The following is a 20490-nucleotide window of genomic DNA, read 5'->3' as shown; positions in this document are numbered from 1 at the left end:
CAAGGGGAGAGTGAAGTAGCACTGCAGGTGACCAAAAGGGGAATAATGTGGCACAGCGGGGCATCAAGGGGGAAATGAAATGGCACAGGATGATCAAAGGGGGGAATTAAGTGACACAAGGGTGATAAAGGGGCAGAGGGTGGCCAAGAGGGGAAATTAAATGACACAGGATAGTGGTATCATGTATTAGGATGTGTGAAGTGGTGAAAGTTCTGCTGTAGACCAAGAACAGGTCTGCTGTGAGAAGCCACTTGCATTTGTAGAGGACAAGAAATTTCTTGCCTTGATGAAGAGCTAGACCGCACAGATCGACTTCTGGACCGGCTAGAAGATGGAGATCTTGATTGGCGACTTGAAGGTGTCTGAGATTTGCTTCTACTCCTGGCCTTACTGCTTGATGGGCTCTTATCCTCATGGCTTGAAGACTGTTCCTCACTGGAGCTTTCCTGGTTCCTTGGACGCTGGTTAAGACGCGCTGTCTTTCGGACTTCATCAAATAGTGATCCGGGTCTCACTTTGTTTTTACTTTTAATCTCAATTCTCAGACCCTGAGTTTTCTTCTCAGGTTCAGCGGCTGTAACCACTTGTGCCACCACTGGCTTGAGGGACTGCGCGATGGTAGGACCTTGGACCGGCTTCCACTTGTTATCGACAGCTGCAGTAGTTTCAGGGGCACTAGCCTCCACCTTTTCCACCAGTGTTGAGTTATTCGCTGCAGGTTGAGCATCTTGTGTTTTTTCTTGTTTGACCTGTATGCTTTCTCCAGATGCAGGTGTAGCACTTGCCGATGTAGAGGAGATTTGATCAGCGTTGCCAGTGGAGGCGCCACCTGAAGTTCCGACTGAAGAACTCGGCCCCAGTTTACCCTGTGGCAATGATCGGTGAGATGTAAAAGCTTTTATGTCGTCAGACGTGCGCTCGACAATCGCAGAAGTAAGTGGACTTTTCGTCACTTTTGACAGCGGTTCCAGCTCTTCTGTCTTCATAGCTGACTTAAGAGACAAGATCTTTGGTTCTGAGCTAATTTTATCAATAAACAGAGACCCGTTGCTTGCGTTCCGGTTCTCGGTAGACAATGGCTTATCTAGAAGAGAGTCTTTTGGTTTGTTTACTTTTATCTGCACATCAGGTCCACCCTCCACCTCCATCTCTTCATCCTCCTCTTCCTCTCCAAACTCAAGAGGCGGCTGCCAGTGGAAGGTCTGCTTCTTCTTTTGAGCTTTTTGCTTCTTTTCTTTATTTTTCTTGGTCTTGTCCTTTGCTTTGTTTTTAGAGCGGCTCTTCTTCACGCTTTTCTTACTAGACCGTCGCTTGTGTTTCTTGGATTTGCTTTTACGTTCAGGGGACGAGCTCTCAGAAGGTGGCGTTTTCAAGAGTTTCTCCGAAGCTGGTGATGTTTGGGTAGGCAACGTATTTGGGAGCGTTACTTCCTCTGATTCTGACTCTGTACTAGCCTCGCCTTCCTCCTTCCCAGAAGACACTGCTACTTCTTCTGCCACATTCGTGTTCTGTGAATTTGAGACTGACTCCTCTTCTATGAGCTTCCCAACCGTTTCCATTAACATGTCGCTTTTCAGTACTTTGTCTATGTCCGATATGACTACCTCAGTGCCGTCTTTCTCACTTTTAGAGTTTTGCCAGTCTGTGTTAGACTCTTGTACGGAATTATTTTCTTCCTCTTTGCCGCTGCTGGAATTATGATTTTCGAGTAACGCCTTGGTGGTTTTTAGCAATCTTTTGGTGAACTCTTCTCCTTCCATGTCCGACGAGGAGTTGGAATTTGAGCGGCTTCCTGCACTTTTTGGAGAAACAGAATCTTCTTTTTTACCTTTTGCTTTGTGGCGCTTGCCTTTGGATTTAGTCTCTTTAGATAATGATGCCTTTGCACGGACTATTTCATCATTGGACTCGCTGGATGAAGAACCGTCAGATGAGGAGGACATAAGTCTCTCAGCATGAGAAGACGAGCTGCTTGGACTTCGAGATCGTGTGTAAGATCTACTGTAAGATCTGTCCCTAGAAGAGGAGCGACCTTTAGATTTACGACGATAGCTTGAACCTCTGCCGGAATAATCGCTGCGTTCGCTTTCTGAGCTTGAGTGCCTTTTCCGGTAGGTACCACTTTTCGACTTGCTCGAGCCGTACCTGCTTTGTGTCGGGAGGACACTGGCGGCACTGGCTTTAATTTCTTGAAAGCGTTCATATGAAGGCTTCCAGGGCTTTTGACCAGGCTTCCATCGGGAAGGAGGAGGACTGTCGCTAAGTGAAATCACATGAACATTCTCATTTGTGACAAAGGCGAGACTAGGTTCGTCCGATGACTTATTCGATTTTCCGGGCTGAACGCCTGCACTAGATTTGCTTTCTGACAAATTCTTCTTCTGGGGAGATGCTGAAGAAATCTTTTTAGATGAGTGAGAGTGTGAGTTAGAATGTGAGCCAGAAACATTTCTGTTTCTGGATCTAGATTCGGTGCGGGATCTACTCCTTGTGCGGCTTCTAGAAGTGGATTTGGAAGCGGTTCTTGACCTTTCTTTTGAATAGGACCTTGATCGTGATTTGGAATTGCTAGAATGACGTGAGGATTTCTGATCTTTGTCGGATCGAGACCAGCCCTTTTTGGAAGACTCTTTAGAGGACCTTGATGAAGATCTACGTGGTCGTTCCTGGGAATATTTTCTCCTTCCGCTCGAAGATTCTTCTCGATGAGATCCAGAAAGTTCCTCCTTCTTCTTGTGCTTTTTTGAATGTTTTACCTTTTTGGATTTCTTTTTATGCTTTAACTTTTTGTCTTTCTTCCGTGTTTTTGTGTGTGAATTTCGCTCCTGGCTACTGTCTGAATGATAACTATCGCGTGACCAGGAGTTCGATCTTGATCTTGAAGACAAACTTCCTTCTTCCCAACGACTAGACAGACGTTCATCGAGTCTAAAAGAAAGATGTGCATGTGTAAGATTAATGCACCCAACCCACACATGTGTTATGTGCATCTCTTCACTATAGAACTGAAAGCTTCTCTGGAGCTACTGTGCCCAAGATCCAAGACTGTACAGCATGAAAACAACCAGTATTGCAGGTTTCTTGAACCCTTTATTGCCTGTTGAAGACAATTTTACAGATATAATCCATATAAATAGTTGACATAAATAGTATTCTGCTGGTGGGGTCATTGTGTACATACATTACATTACTGATCCTGAGATATATCCTGAATTATACTCCAGAGCTGTACTCACTATTCTGCTGGCGGGGTCATTGTGTACATACATTACATTACTGATTCTGAGATATATCCTGTATTATACTCCAGAGCTGTACTCACTATTCTGCTGGTGAGGTCACTGTGTACATACATTACATTACTTATCCTGTACTGATCCTGAGTTATATCCTGTATTATACTCCAGAGCTGTACTCACTATTCTGCTGGTGGGGTCACTGTGTACATACATTACATTACTTATCCTGTACTGATCCTGAGTTATATCCTGTATTATACTCCAGAGCTGTACTCACTATTCTGCTGGTGGGGTCATTGTGTACATACATTACATTACTTATCCTGTACTGATCCTGAGTTATATCCTGTATTATACTCCAGAGCTGTACTCACTATTCTGCTGGTGAGGTCACTGTGTACATACATTACATTACTTATCCTGTATTAATCCTGAGTTATATCCTGTATTATACTCTAGAGCTGCACTCACTATTCTGCTGGTGAGGTCACTATGTATGTACATACATTACATTACTTATCCTGTACTGATCCTGAGTTATATCCTGTAGATCTTTTATTAAAATTTCAAACATAACAATAAAAAAAATTACAAAACATAAACATATCATATCCGACAGAACATATCAATATAATGATCATAAAACCAACATAATAGCATAAAATACAACACCGGTCCACCCCACACTCATTCCTGCACACAAACAAATATATACAATATTTACAAAAGACAGATTCCTATAATACCCATAATACCCATACCATACTAATAAAATATACACTAATATACACTAATACTAAATGTGAATTTCCTGGCCCAGTTGCAATACCAAAAACCCAATACCAATAATATACCAAAAAGAATAACAACAACAACAATAATAATATATACAAAATAATAAAAACCAACACAAACAAAATAACACCACTTTTTTTTTTTTTTTGGCCCTGAGCTGGTCCCGCATCCCATGCCCCCAGTACATGTTACCGGACGTCCATGAACCAGTCCAGGATTTTCTGTATATATAAAAGTCCCATACAAACCCCCTCCCCCCTTTTTAACCCACCACCCAACCTAAACTAAACCCAAACCCCAGGTGGCATCACACAATATATACAATATATACATTACATAAAATATACACAGACTAACAATATATAAGTATACAAATAGACTACAACAATAAATACAATAACAAATACATATAACACTATAAGCCAAACAACAAACCCCTAAAGCTCAAGTTCAGTGCCTGCAAGCCCTATATTACCATAAACCAACTGCTCAAAACAAAAAGACTAATGTGCCAGCATCAGCCCACCACCAGGGGGAGACAACAGGCTAAGGCACTTTAAAGGCAGAGCCCCTCCATAGACGAGAGGCCCTGCCAGCACCCAGCCTCTCGTACTCCAGAGAACGCACCTTCACCAGGTCACCGAGAATGTTCCTAACCACCACATCCACAGGGAGGATTTTACGCTGCGTCGACACTAAACACCGTGCGTTCCACGTGTAGTACCTAACCACTGAGCTGACTAGGAATAAAGTGCACCGGTCCCAGCCTCCAAGGTTTCTGAATGCCCCATAGGCCCATTCCGCATAGGAGAGACTGGCCAGCCGAGGCCAACCAATGGAAGCGCCCACCCTGTTGTAAACCTCTGTGTTAAAGGGACAATGAAGCAGAAAATGCTCCATGCTTTCCAGCATGCCTCCACACTCTTCGCGGGGACATCCCCGGTCATCAGAGCTCCTGCACTTCAGATTGTCCCTCACACACAGTTTCCCATGGAAGCAGCGCCAAGTCAAGTCCCAAAACTTCAAGGGGATCCTGATAGAATTCAAAAGCTCTAAACCCACCTCCAGATCCCGACTTGGGCAGTCCTTGAGCGCCAATGGCCTCTGGAAATGAGAAGACAGGACCCTCTTGTCAAGGAATTTCCTCGACAGAGTCCTAATCTCCCACATCCCCAGACCCCACCGACGAATAACCTTCAGAGCCGGGGTAGCATAAGCCGGGAGATGTCCGTGTGGTGTGCGAAGATCCTTCACTTGCCCTCCTGTCTCCCATTCCTGGAAGAAAGGCTGAAACCATCCCCTACAGGAGGATACCCACGGAGGAGCCCTCTCTGACCAGAGGTTTGCTATATTGGTCTTAAGAAAGGTATTCACTAGGAATACCACGGGGTTGACCATACACAACCCCCCTAGTCTCCTTGTACGGTAAGTAACCTCCCTCTTCACTAGGTTCAGTCTGTTCCCCCATAACATCTGGAAGAACACACTGTAGACCCGGGTCCAAAGAGGTTCTGGCAACATGCATACACTGCCCAGGTATATCAGTAAAGGGAGCAGGAATGTTTTGATCAGGTTAACCCTTTCCCGGAGGGTCAAAGACCAACCCTTCCACTGATCCACCTTCTGAGCGGCGATCTTAAGCCTGCTGTCCCAGTTTTGTTTGGGGTAATCCCCTTGGCCAAATTCGATGCCGAGAACTTTTGCAGATTCCTGGGGCCCTGGAAGGGCCCCACCATCCTTCCCATCCACCCCACCACCCTCCTCATCAGATGATGGTTTACCCCTTTTAAGTGAGATGGATGTGTCCATTTTCCCTTTATATACATTTTCCTCGTCCCCTGACTCTGGGCCTGTCTCCCCCCCTGAAGACATAGATTCCCCAGGGAGAGAGGACTCAGCGTCTCCTGTGAGCCCCACCGCAACATCCGGAACCTCACCCCCAGCCACCCCCTCCTCCGAAGAGGAAATGTCGCGGAGGGCTCGGAACCGGTTGGAGAGATCAATCAGAGGGGGATCAGTTGTACCTTCCTTTGGCATATGGCAGGTGGGAGAAGATCTTACATCTCTCCTTTTCTTATTCTTCCGAGTACCCCGCTTTGTTTCTGCCCATCCCCCACTGTCCTCATCCGCGCTCCCACCATGGGAGGACAGTGAGGAGACGGCATCCCCCTCTTTGTGGATCCTTCCAGTCTCCTCATCCAGTTCACTATCCCCCAGGGCCTCAGCAGTAAGACTGGCCGCAGGGACAGGATCAGGAGTCACCCCAGTTGGTTGATGCTCCTGTGAGTCCTGAATCTCCCTGTCCCTTTGACGCTTCTCGAGACGCCTCAGTTGGGCAGGCGTCTTCTGCTTACTTTTCTTCCCTGGCCCCTGTACCCCTTCATCCCCGACAGCCATCCCCCCAGCAGAATCCACCTCACGGCTTACTCCCACCGGGGCAACAACCGCGTTGACAAAGGAACGAGGGCAGCGACTGAATGGGTGACCTAAGTCACCACACAGGTGACACCTAATCTCTGCACAAGATGTAGCGAGATGACCTATTTCCCCACACAGAGTGCACTTCTGCACAGTGCAATTGGCACTAAAATGTGTGGGGTCACCACATCTGTGACAGAGCTTCGGCTGACCCTGGTAGAAGATCTGGATACGATCCCTTCCGAGGAAGGTCGCAGATGGTATATGGGTAACGGTGTTTCCTGAACGCCTAAGCTTGACCATAAACGTCCAGGCCCCTGACCAGATGCCATATTCATCCCTGTTCTTTTTTGGGACCTCCACCACCTCACCATACCGACCTAGCCACGTCATGATGTCAATACAAGAAAGCGATTCATTACGGGTTAAAACGGTCACCTTCTTGACATTATTTTGGCGAGACACTGCCTGAATGGCAAAGTCTCGCCAGCCGGGCTCATTCTTTACCAACTCATAATTCGACCAGAAGAGCTCAAGCCCCTCCGGCCGAACAAAGCTGATATCGAACTCAGGGGTACCATAAGGATGTATCAAGGCATAGATGTCAGCTGCCTTAAAGCCCAACTTCAGCAGAAGCTCAACAACTTTAGATCTTGGAGGACATGTATCACTGCCTCTCCACCTCAGCCGGACCACATTCCTACGGAGACCACCTGGCCCGGCTGTAGGGAGGGACCACACATTATCCCCCCCTCTTTCCTCTCGGAAGGCTGAAAGACCATGTCTCTCTATCCAGAAGGATAGATCAACCTCCCTACCCTCTACATTGATCGATCTCTCCCCTTCTCCTTAAGGCCCCCAGGAGACGCTGCTGCAAACTGTTCTCCCCAGAGCCAGAGGACGAGGAAGCTGCCCCCCTTCCCCCAGCGGTGACATTCGCGTAGCTGCGGACGGGTGCTGCCACCGCTGGGGGTGCAACTGGACCAGGCCCTACATTCCCACCACTAATCTGTGCCCCTTCACCACCCTCCTCCACATAATCCATACCCAAACCATTGACCCCTATTTTAGCTGATGTGCCCCCCATACCTCCACCCGTGCTACAGCCCAAACCACTATTCAAAGCCCCAGACAGATTTTTAGTAACAGATGAATTATTCCCCTCATTCACACCCTCAGTCACTCCAACATTAACCTCCACATTCATACTGGCTGGACCGGTGCGTTCTGGCGCAGATTTTGTACTATCAGCATCACTGGGTACCAGGGCTGGAGCCATCACCACAGGACAGGTCACCGGTCCCTTATACAAGGATCGGGAAGCCTGCCTAGCCTGTTTATTAGCGGTCCCAGCCCTGTTTTTACCGGTACCCTCCGCCTCATCCGTACTAGAATGTCCAGCTCCTGGGCGCCGCTGATCTGGATCAGCGGCGCCAATGCAAAACAAAAGTTTTTTTCTACTTTTGGGAGAATCTATTTTTCCCTTAGCCACCACGACTACCTCCGGCACTGAGTCACTCCCCTCTCCCACAGGGGAGCAAACTACAGCACCGGAGTCTGCCTCTATGCCCACCGCTGGGCCGCCCTCACTGTACGGCCTTGCGGCCGATGCCTTCTCTGCTCCATCCCTGCTACTGCAAACAGGCATGGAGCTCTGCGCCCTTTTAGTATCTGTACTCTCCCCGCACCTTTGCACCGAGTCCACCACAGAACACGGGCTGGGCTGGGTAACGGGGCTTGCACAATGAGCTGACCCTGCGGCCGACTCAGGGTATACAGGGAGGGGGGTGTAGATGTAACTCACCACTTCTTGCTGCTTTGGCTTGGTCTTCTTTTTCTTCTTACCCCCAGGTGCCTCATTTGGGAGCTCATCTCCAAACACCAGGTTCTGAGGACACACTGGGGATTCCAGCATGCGGATCTGGGCCATTAGCGCCCCTCCCTGGTAGCTGCTGTCACTGTCCTCCCCCGAGTCGGCAGGTGATACTGCTGGCTGCTGTGCAGGGGGCCCACTGTACGGGGCCTGCTGCTGTTGCCGCAGGCCACCAGGTGGATCTGGCTGTTGTTCTTCCTCCATCTCCTCCACATCATCCACCTGGCTCTCAGGTTGCAGCCCCATCAACCTTTTATTTTTTTCTTCTTCTGTCACCCTGAAGCGCTCCTCATTTTCCAATTTTTCTTTAAATGGACCACTCTTCTCCAGTAATTCTCCTCTCCTCTCCTCCAAAACTTGCATGTCAGCCATAAGTCTTTTTATCTCTGACTGGATCTCAGTTTTTTTCCGTTTAGGAGATACCTTGGCTCTAGCACGGGCACAGCGCAGTTCCTCTCGGAGCCTCCTGATGGCCTTACAGGCGTCTTCATACTCACGGAGGTGACTTTTTACCCGGGAGGTATAGGTGGAAATAGACTCCCGGGTCCTCAGCACTCCCCAGCCTTCCTCACTGAGGTCGGCTTCACCTCCGTGAGTACTCTGCCTTCTTCCGGACGAACTCAGCTTTCCACTGGCAGCACCCAGCTTTCCCAAGGAGGATCCCACCTTGGAGTTTTTTGCCTCTGTGGGGGGAGTTGGAGCAGCATTGCTGCGACTCCTGGTGGAACGCCTCACCCCCAAATCCTCCGATGTTCCGGCCGCTTGCTGGCTTCTACTGCTCCCCTGCGGCCTAGTCCGAGGAGCAGAAGCCTGGGCCTCGCCTCCCTCACTCATGCCTGGAAACCCACTCCCTCCCTGGGGAGGAGGAAGCAGGCCCCAGGTGGAATAGATGGTAATTCCCTGGAGCTCAGGAGACACAGCAGACACACAGCACAGCTGAAGCACGACCACACCCGCAACTAATTGGTCAGCACTCCATAGCTGTACTCACTATTCTGCTGGTGAGGTCACTGTGTACATACATTACATTACTTATCCTGTACTGATCCTGAGTTATATCCTGTATTATACTCCAGGACTGTACTCACTATTCTGCTGGTGAGGTCACTGTGTACATACATTACATTACTAATCCTGTACTGATCCTGAGTTATATCCTGTATTATACTCCAGGGTTGTACTCACTATTCTGCTGGTGAGGTTACTGTGTACATACATTACATTACTTATCCTGTACTGATCCTGAGTTATATCCTGTATTATACTCCAGAGCTGTACTCACTATTCTGCTGGTGAGGTCACTGTGTACATACATTACATTACTTATCCTGTACTGATCCTTAGTTATATCCTGTATTATACCCCAGAGCTGCACTCACTATTCTGCTGGTGAGGTCACTGTGTACATACATTACATTACTTATCCTGTACTGATCCTGAGTTATATCCTGTATTATACTCCAGAGCTGCACTCACTATTCTGCTGGTGAGGTCACTGTGTACATACATTACATTACTTATCCTGTACTGATCCTGAGTTATATCCTGTATTATACTCCAGAGCTGTACTCACTATTCTGCTGGTGAGGTCACTATGTATGTACATACATTACATTACTTATCCTGTACTGATCCTGAGTTATATCCTGTATTATACTCCAGAGCTGTACTCACTATTCTGCTGGTGAGGTCACTGTGTACATACATTACATTACTTATCCTGTACTGATCCTGAGTTATATCCTGTATTATACCCCAGAGCTGTACTCACTATTCTGCTGGTGGGGTCATTGTGTACATACATTACATTACTTATCCTGTACTGATCCTGAGTTATATCCTGTATTATACTCCAGAGCTGTACTCACTATTCTGCTGGTGAGGTCACTGTGTACATACATTACATTACTTATCCTGTACTAATCCTGAGTTATATCCTGTATTATACTCTAGAGCTGCACTCACTATTCTGCTGGTGAGGTCACTATGTATGTACATACATTACATTACTTATCCTGTACTGATCCTGAGTTATATCCTGTATTATACTCCAGAGCTGTACTCACTATTCTGCTGGTGAGGTCACTGTGTACATACATTACATTACTTATCCTGTACTGATCCTGAGTTATATCCTGTATTATACTCCAGAGCTGTACTCACTATTCTGCTGGTGGGGTCATTGTGTACATACATTACATTACTTATCCTGTACTGATCCTGAGTTATATCCTGTATTATACTCCAGAGCTGTACTCACTATTCTGCTGGTGAGGTCACTGTGTACATACATTACATTACTTATCCTGTACTAATCCTGAGTTATATCCTGTATTATACTCTAGAGCTGCACTCACTATTCTGCTGGTGAGGTCACTATGTATGTACATACATTACATTACTTATCCTGTACTGATCCTGAGTTATATCCTGTATTATACTCCAGAGCTGTACTCACTATTCTGCTGGTGAGGTCACTGTGTACATACATTACATTACTTATCCTGTACTGATCCTGAGTTATATCCTGTATTATACTCACTATTCTGCTGGTGGGGTCATTGTGTACATACATTACATTACTTATCCTGTACTGATCCTGAGTTATATCCTGTATTATACTCCAGAGCTGTACTCACTATTCTGCTGGTGAGGTCACTGTGTACATACATTACATTACTTATCCTGTACTGATCCTAAGTTATATCCTGTATTATACTCCAGAGCTGTACTCACTATTCTGCTGGTGAGGTCAGTGTGTACATACATTACATTACTTATCCTGTACTGATCCTGAGTTATATCCTGTATTATACTCCAGAGCTGTACTCACTATTCTGCTGGTGAGGTCACTGTGTACATACATTACATTACTTATCCTGTACTGATCCTGAGTTATATATTGTATTATACACTAGAGCTGTACTCACTATTCTGCTGGTGAGGTCACTGTATACATACATTATATTACTGATCCTGAGTTACATCCTGTATTAGGGTGCGTTCACACTACGGAATTCCCGTGGAATTCCGCGAGACCCGTTCATACTGTGAAATTTCAGCGGCTGACAATTCCGCCACTGAAATTGTTCCGCGCAAAGAAAGAACATGTTCATTCTTTGTGCGGAAGTCCGCGAGCACTGTATAGCCGTCAATGGTGATGGCTCAGTGCCTCGCAGCCCTATCGCCGAAGCATCTTCGGCGGCAGGCCGCCAGGCAGAATCTCCGCTCGCGGAATTAAGCGAGCGGAGATTCCGCAGTGTGAACGCACCCTTATACTCCAGTATCAGTTTAGCTGAGTATACTAGAGACATTTATTGTGACTGCGGGTCCATACACACATAATAGTTATTTATTTCTTACTTGTCTCCTTTGCTCCACTTTTCTCCAGTTGGCGGCTTATATGACTTTAATCTTTGCATCTCTTCCTTCCAATGTGGAGGCGTCTCACTGCTTTCCCTTTCACCATTAGACTCTGATCTAGATCTAGAGCGTGGAGGTGTGTGATATCGCTGGAGAGTTGTATAAAAACAATGTAAACTAAGTAATTGTAAAGTAATTAATCAACCAGCAAAATAAAACAAACAAACTAATGAAATGGCTTTTCAGGCTTATCAATCTATCATTTTAAGCCGATCCAATACAAAACACTTACTATTGTGCCCCGACCTCGGATCTTTCTTCCAGATTTTGTAATGGAGCCTTTGGCATGATCATTGGTTTCTGGAACCGCAGGAGATGGTTTCCTAAGTTAATTAAACAAAAATACTTTAAAATTATAATAAATGTAGGTTTCTTTTCAAGATATTTTTAATCCATTAAAGAACAGCACGAAATATAAATAATACAGTGTCCTTACAATAATCTATAATATAGAAGAACATAGCATTCATGCAAAGAGTACAGCACTCTATACTATACAGCCGAGTGCAGGGAGGGGAAAGAGAGGACTGTGCAGCTGTAATTGTATGACCACACAGTTCTCTCTATGATCATAAAGAAGAGTACAGGGAGGGAAAAGAGAGGACTGTTCAGCTGTAACTGTATGACAACATAGTTCTCTCTATCATCATAGAGATGAGTGCAGGGACGATAGAGAGAGTGCTGTGCAGATATAACTATTTCACCACACAGTTCTCTCTATCGTCATAGAGATGAGTGCAGGGAGGGGATAGAGAGGACTGTGCAGCTGTAACTATATGATCACACAGTTCTCTCTATGATCATAGAGATGAGTGCAGGGAGGGGATAGAGGGGACTGTGCAGCTGTAACTGTATGACCACACAGTTCTCTCTATGATCATAGAGATGAGTGCAGGTAAGGGATAGAGGGGACTGTGCAGCTGTAACTATATGATCACACAGTTCTCTCAATGATCATAGAGATGAGTGCAGGGAGGGTATAGAGAGTACTGTGCAGCTGTAACCATATGACCACACAGTTCTATCAATGATCATAGAGATGAGTGCAGTCTTAAATTGTGAGTTATATGTGTGGACATTTATGTAAATGGTTACATGGGGGACCAAGGGAAAAAATGAAAAAAAATGGACGCTAAAGCAGAGCAAGTAGAAGAAGTACAGGAGATCCCTATATATTACATAACAGTCAGGGGTGTCTTACTGCTCAGGCTCTGCGATGTTGATGGGGGCGTCCTTTCTAAGCAGGAAGCGGTTTTCCGGGATCGGAGGGATTTCCTCCGGCCGCACAACAGGTTTATCCCTCTTAGTTCCAGAGTCTTTATCTTCTGCCGCGTTGTTGGTTTCAGCGCTGACAAAGGGAAAATATCTTATATGTCAGACTCAGCCATCGGCAAAAAAGACACAACAGTCGGAAAAACGTCAATAACTTCGTCCCCGCACCTGTGAAGACTCTGCTGCTTCTCCTCCTTGACCTCTCGCTGACCTTCCTTGCGTTTTCTCTTTGCGCGCTTCACTTTGGGTTTCCTTTTCCGTTTTCGCTTCTTGTTTCTTTCCAATTCCTCCTCGCTCTCTGAAGATAATGACTCCGACGATGAGGACTGAGAAGACGACTTGCTGGTGGAATCCGATTCGTCGGACTCGCAGGTCGCCACCCTAACTTTTTCTGGGACAATAAAAAATAAACAAAATGAGATACAAATTCAGTCATTTTAACTAGGGATCGACCGATATCGTTTTTTTAGGGCCGATACGGATAATCGGTGGAGGTTAGGGCCGACAGCCGATAACTTATACCGATATTCCGGTATAAGTTATCGGCTATTTATACCCCCGCGACACCGCTGCAGATCATTGCTTTAAAGCGGGCGCTTTAAATCAATGCACTGCAGTGGCTTTTGCGGTGCCAGAGACCGCCGCCACCGCCCGCTTCTCTCCCCTGCCTGTCCGGGGGTCCTGAGATCTATCACCGCCACCGCTCCCCCCGCCGAGCCGCACCGTGCCTAGGGGTGCCTCCAGCTGTTGCAAAACTACTACTCCCAGCATGCCCGGACAGCCGTTGGCTGTCCGGGCATGCTGGGAGTTGTAGTTTTGCAACAGCTGGAGGGCCTACTGTAGGTATAGTATATTATACAGACCCCTGTCCATCCCAGAACCCTGACTCACCTTCCCAGTTGCTGCAGGGACCGTCCGGGGAGGGTGGTCCGGGCCATCCATCCTTCCTGTAGTGTCTGGCGGCATTCCGGGTGGAGGGTGAACCGGTCCGGGCTGTCCTTCTCCGGGGGTCCTCTTCTCCACTCCGGGCAGGCTCCGGCCTAGTAACGCTGCAGACGCCGCTGCGCAGCGACGCACCTGACGTCACGGCGTAGCGGCGTCTATGCAGCGTACTAGGCCGGAGCCTGCTCGGAGTGGAGAAGAGGACCCCCGGAGAAGGACAGCCCGGACCGGTTCACCCTCCACCCGGAATGCCGCCGGACACTATAGGAAGGATGGATGGCCCGGACCACCACCATTATGGGTAAGTTAAAAAAAAATTTATTGACTCGGAGGGTGGGGGAGGGGCCCGACCGGTATAGCGGTACGGGCAAAAATCCATACCGTGGGAGAAAAAAAACGGTATCCGGTTCATACCGGTATACCGCCCAGCACTACGGTGGGGGGGGGTGCGACGGGGTACGGTGGGGCGGTCGCGGTGCAGCGGGTCGGGGGCGGTCGCGGTGCGGGGGGCGGGGCATTTTTGGCTTATCGGCAAGGTAATTGTTGATGCCGATAATGCCCAAAATCGTGATTATCAGACGATAATATCGGCCATACCGATAATCGGTCGATCCCTGATTTTAACCCCTTAAGGACCAGACCAATTTTATTTTAGCATTTTCGTTTTTTCCTCCTCGCCTTCTAAAAATCATAACTCTCTTATATTTCCATCCACAGACCCATATGAGGGCTTGTTTTTTGCGTCACCAATTTTACTTTGTAACTACATCACTTATTTTATCATAAAATGTACGGCGCAACCAAACAAATATTATTTATGTGGGAAAATTGAAACGAAAACCGAAATTTAGCAAATTTTGGAGGGTTTTGTTTTCACTCTGTACACTTTCCGGTAAAAATGACATGTTTTCGTTATTCTGTGGGTCAATACGATTAAAATGATACCCATCATTATATTATTTTCTATAATTGTACCGCTTAAAAAAAATCTCAAACCATTTTAACAAAATGAGTATGTTTGAAATTGCCCTATTTTGACCACCTATAACTTTCTAAATTTTCCGTATATGGGGCGATATGAGGGCTAATTTTTTGCGCCATGATCTGTAGTTTTTATCAGTACCACTTTTGATTAGGTTTTACTTTTTATTAATTTTTTTGGAATAAAATGTGACAAAAAAGCAGCAATTTTGGACTTTTTTAAATTTTTTAACGTTTACGGCGTTCACCGTATGGGATAATAAACTATATAGTTTAATAGTTCAGACTTTTACGCACGCGGCAATACCAAATATGTGTATTAATTATTTTTTTACGCTTTTTTTGGGGGTAAAATGGGAAAAACGGACGTTTAACTTTTTTATTGGGGGAGGGGATTTTTCTAATTTTTTCACTTTTTTATTTTACTTTTTTTTTTTTTTTTTTTTAAACTTTTTATGTCCCCATAGGGGACCATTCATTGCAATCAGTTGATTGCTAATACTGTGCAGTGCTATGTATAGGACATAGCACTGATCTGTATTATCGGTGATCTTCTGCTCTGGTCTGCTCAATCTCAGACCAGAGAAGACCCGGGAGACGGCGGGAGCCAGGTGAGGGGACCTCTGCCCGCCATGCTGGATGATCGGATCCCCGCGGCAGCGCTGCGGGCGATCCGATCATCCGTGAAAAGTACCGCACAGCTGCAGATGCCGTGATCTGTATTGATCACGGCATCGTAGGGGTTAATGGCGGACATCCGCGCGATCGCGGATGCCCGCCATTACCGGCGGGTCCCTGGCTGCTGATCATGTCGGCGCGTAAATGTACGTCATGGTGCGCTAGGTACCACGTCACCATGACGTACATTTAAGTCCATTGTCGTTAAGGGGTTAAAGGGGTACTCCAGTGGAAAACTTTTTATTTTATTTTATTTTAATCAACTGGTGCCAGAAAGTTAAACAGATTTGTAAATTACTTCTCTTAAAAAATCTTAATCCTTCCAGTACTTACTAGCTGCTGAATACTACAGAGGAAATTCTTTACTTTTTGGATCACAGAGCTCTCTGCTGATATCACAAGCACAGTGCTCTCTGCTGACATCCCCATAGCAAATATATGCTGTTCTGGACAGTTCTTAAAATGGACAGAGATGTCAGCAGAGAGCACTGTGCTTGTCATGTCAGCAGAGAGCTCTGTGTTTCAAAAAGAAAATAATTTCCTCTGTAGAATTCAGCAGCTACCAAAAAAATACTATTTGTGTGGGGAAATTAAAAAGAAAACCGCAATTTTGCTAATTTTGGAAGGTTTTGTTTTCACGCCGTACAATTTATGGTAAAAATGACGTGTGCTTTTTTATTCTCTGGGTCAATACGATTAAAAAATCGCAAACTTTTCAACCAAATTAGTACGTTTAAAATTCCCCTATTTTGAAGGCCTATAACTTTTTCATTTTTCCGTATAAGCGGCGGTATGAGGGCTCATTTTTTGCGCCGTGATCTGTAGTTTTTATTAATACCATATTTGCTTATACAAAACTTTTATTACATTTTTTATAAACATTTTTTGGAATAAAATGTTATAAAAAAAGCAGCTATTTTGGACTTTTTTTTTTTTTTTTTTTAACGTTTACGCCGTTCACCTTACAGGATCATTTACATTTTATTTTAATAGTTCGGATATTTACGCACGCGGCGATACCAAATATGCATATAAAATAATTATTTTTACACTTTTTGGGGGTAAAATAGGGAAAATAGGACAATTTACGTTTTTATTGGGGGAGGGGGTTTTTCACATTTTTTTTACTTTTATATTTACACTCTTATAGTCCCCATAGGAGACTATTTAAAGCAATCACTCGATTGCTAATCCTGTTCAGTGCTATGTATAGGACATAGCACTGATCAGGGTTATCGGTCATCTTCTGCTCTGGTCTGCGGGAAGGCAGATAAGAGCAGAAGACTCCCGGAAGGCAGCGGAGCCAGGTGAGGGGACCTCCGTTTGCCGTGCAGGATGATCGGATCACCACGGCAGCGCTGCGCTGTTAAGTTACCGTGATGCTGCAGATGCCGTGATCTGTATTGATCACGGCATCTGAGGGGTTAATGGTGGACATCCGCGGGATCGCGGGTGTCCCCCATTACCGGTGGGTCCCTGGCTGCGATCCACATCCGGGACCTGCCCCGCATGATGCCGGCATCGCTCCGATGCCCGCGATCATGCTCAGGACGTAAATGTACGTCCTGGTGCGTTAAGTACCACATCACCAGGACGTACATTTACATCCTGCGTCGTTAAGGGGTTAAGGCACCCTGGCCTGGTTTTTGAGGCAGACAAAAAAACAAATCTTGCCCCTTAAAACATTTTTTCTGCCTTTTTTTTCTTTTCTGTTTATTTATTTAATTTTTTTGGGGCTTTTTTGGGGGGCTGTGGCAAAAGCTGTGGCCCCACATAATTTTTTTTTTTTTGGGGTCATTTACTTCAGATGTATACCCTGGCAATTAAAAGGGATGGGGGGGGCGGGCTCAGGGGTGTAGGGCCCATTCACACTATAGAATTTCAGGGCGAAGACTGTGTGTGCAGGAGATGCCTCTGAAATCAATCGGCACTATGACTGCGCTGTCCCTATTGGCTTCAATGTAGACTGCACAGAAATTTGACGGCAAATTTCAATTGACATCAATGGGAAGCAGCTAGAAGAATTTTTAAAGAGGGATTTTCTTAGGGTGCGTTCACACTGAGGAATAGGAGAGGAATTTACATATTTATTTTCGCGTGAAAGACGCGCAGACTTTCCACGTGGAATATAGGAGGAAACTGTTTTTTTTTTTTGCTGGACTACAACCACCAATTGGTATTTCCCTTTTTTATTTTTTTTCTGCGCAAATTCTGTGCGGAAACGATTTCAAGCGGAATTTTTTTTTACCATCGACTTCAATGGACTTCTGCTAATGTATTCCGCAAGAAGAATGAACATGTTCTTTCTTCTAGCGGACCGGAATTTCGCGAGCAGAATTTCCGCAGTGTGAACAGTGCAGAGTGAAATACATTGAAGTCAACAGCAAAACAGATGTTAATTATTTCTAAGCGGAGAATTCAAGAGGGATTACTCAAATAAATTCCTCTTGAATTACTCCGTGTGAACGCAGCCTTAGTGTGAACTGGCCCAAAGGAACACATCAGTGTCAAGGCCTCACCATCTTTGGTGGATTTAGATCCCAGGATCCCGCAGTCTATGACTCTGACGTCGGCATAGGGGCGGCTGGCAGCGTCTGTCTTCAGATTCTCTATCTGTTCAATCACTTCAAAACCAGAAATCACCAGCCCAAACACCACATGAACACTAAAAGGAGAAAGGAACAAAAGATATAAAATATACACAATGATGTCTGACAACGTCACTACACAAAGCCAAGCTATAGAAATTTATACCACAAATGTGAAAAATATTTCAATATCTATGACACATGGCATATATTATATTGGTATTTTTTAAAGGGAATGGGATTCTTTTCATGTATTCTGATTAACACAACTTTCCTTAAAGGGGTATTCCAGAGGGGAAAAAAATGTTTTCAAATCAAATGGTACCAGAAAGTTCTACAGATTTATACATTTCTTCTAAATACAAATCTTAACCCTTCCAGTACTTATCAGCTGCTGTATGCTCCAGAGGAAGTTGTTTAGTTCTTTCCAGTCAGACCACAGTGCTCTCTACTGACACCTTTGTCCGTGTCAGGAACTGCCAGGAGCAGGAAAGGTTTGCTATGGAAATGTGCTCCTAATCTGGACAGTTCCCGACATGGACAGAGGTGGCAGCAGAGAGCACTGTGGTCAGACAGAAAAGAACTACACAACTTCCTCTGGAGCATACAGCAGATGAGAAGTACTGGAAGGATTTATATATAGAAGTAATTTACAAATCTGTATAAACTTTCTGGCACCGGTTGATTGTAAAATAGTTATTTTCCTCCAGAGTACCCCTTTAAAGGAAATTTGCAAATCAAGATATGAAGGAAGGCCGTGCCTTAACGCTATGCCACCCACAGGTGGCCCCAGCACTCCCCCGTCCCCCGTCGTGTCCTCCGGTCTTCCTCCCGTTCTCTCCGGACTTCCATGGGCCGGGCAGGACGGGAGGAAGTAACCGCCCCCCCCCCTGCGATTGGTCGGTTAACTAACCAAAGAATCGCAGGGGATCGGAGGAGGTGGGATCATGCAAAATTACCGGGCGGTCGGGTCCCAGAGACCCGATCAGCCCGGTATCGCCGCAGATCGCAGGTGCGATTTCCCTCACGATTTGCGACGATCGCCGACATGGGGGGCCTACATGGCCCCCCTCGGCGTTTGCCCTGGATGCCTGCTGAAGCATTTCAGCAGGCATCCGCTTCCGATCTCTGCCCGGCGTGCGGCAGGGACCGGAAAACGCCAGGACGTACTTTTTTTTTTCTTTTTTAAATTAACTGGTGCCAGAAAGTAAAACAGATTTGTAAATTACTTCTATTTAAAAATCTTAATCCTTCCAGTACTTATCAGCTTCTGTATACTACAGAGGAAGTTCTTTTCTTTTTTAATTTCTTTCCAGGCTGACTATATTGAAAGACACAGAAAAGATCCTATTGGGAGCGGTGCCAAGAATTTTCACCAAACAATAACTCTGGGCTATAATTAGTGTAAAAACAAACTTACACTTGGTGAGTGTAACACTCTTGAATCGCCTTAATTTCACCATCCCATGTAGATCTTTGTCCCTTGCAATCCGCTTCGGTCGGTTCAAAAACCACTCCGAATATAACAATAAAAAACATACAAAAAATTTGAGAGTGGCCACACACAATTAGAGTGGATGTTAGAAGGCGTGCAGGACTGAGGAGGGTTTAGGGCGAAAAAAAACCCTCTCGGTGCAATGTGCAAAAAAGACACTGTATTTGTACATGCACTTTATATTTGATCGTGTCCGCTCTCCAATTTTTAGTATATTTTTGTTTTTTTTCCAGTCTGACCACAGTGCTCTCTGCTGCCACCTCTGTCCATGTCAGGAACTATCCAGAGCAGGAGCAAATCCCCATAGCAAACCTATCCTGCTCTGCACAGTTCCTAAAATAGACAGAGGTGTCAGCAGAGAGCAATGTGGTCAGACTGGAAAGAAATTCAAAAAGAAAAGAACTTCCTCTGAAGCATACAGCAGCTGATAAGTACTGGAAGGATTAAGATTTTTTCAATAGAAGTAATTTAAAGGATAGGGGATAAGATGTCTGATCGCCCGGGGTCCCGCTGCTGGGGACCCCCGCGATCTTGGCTGCGGCACCCCAGATAACTGGTGCAAGGAGCGAACTTTGCTCTGTGACCGATGACTGTCGATGTGGGGCGGAGTCATGTGAAGTCAAGGCCACGCCCTGCTCGTGATGCCACGGCCATGCCCCCACAATGCAAGTCTATGGGAGGGGGGACGTGACGGATGCCACGCCCCCTCCCATAGACTTGAATTGAGGGGGCGTGGCCGTGACGTCACAAGCCTCTGGAGCTGCACCCAATGATCTAAAGCAGTGG

General features: G+C 45.9%; 1 protein-coding gene across 1 annotated transcript in view; it reads right to left on the bottom strand.

The window, feature by feature from the left end:
• Nucleotides 1–20490, bottom strand: part of NKTR (natural killer cell triggering receptor) — a gene marked incomplete at its 5' end in the record, with an annotated part of 47551 nt that overhangs the window by 6593 nt on the left and 20468 nt on the right. The window contains 6 exon segments of the mRNA XM_056518850.1: nt 283–2928; nt 11689–11837; nt 11981–12071; nt 12950–13096; nt 13189–13411; nt 18141–18286. Coding sequence (XP_056374825.1) covers nt 283–2928; nt 11689–11837; nt 11981–12071; nt 12950–13096; nt 13189–13411; nt 18141–18286 — 3402 coding nt within the window.

Source organism: Hyla sarda, chromosome 5 (assembly GCF_029499605.1).
Source record: "Hyla sarda isolate aHylSar1 chromosome 5, aHylSar1.hap1, whole genome shotgun sequence".
Lineage (NCBI taxonomy): Eukaryota > Metazoa > Chordata > Amphibia > Anura > Hylidae > Hyla > Hyla sarda.
Note: the sequence above shows the minus strand (reverse complement) of the source record. Positions and strands in the feature narration are given on the sequence as shown.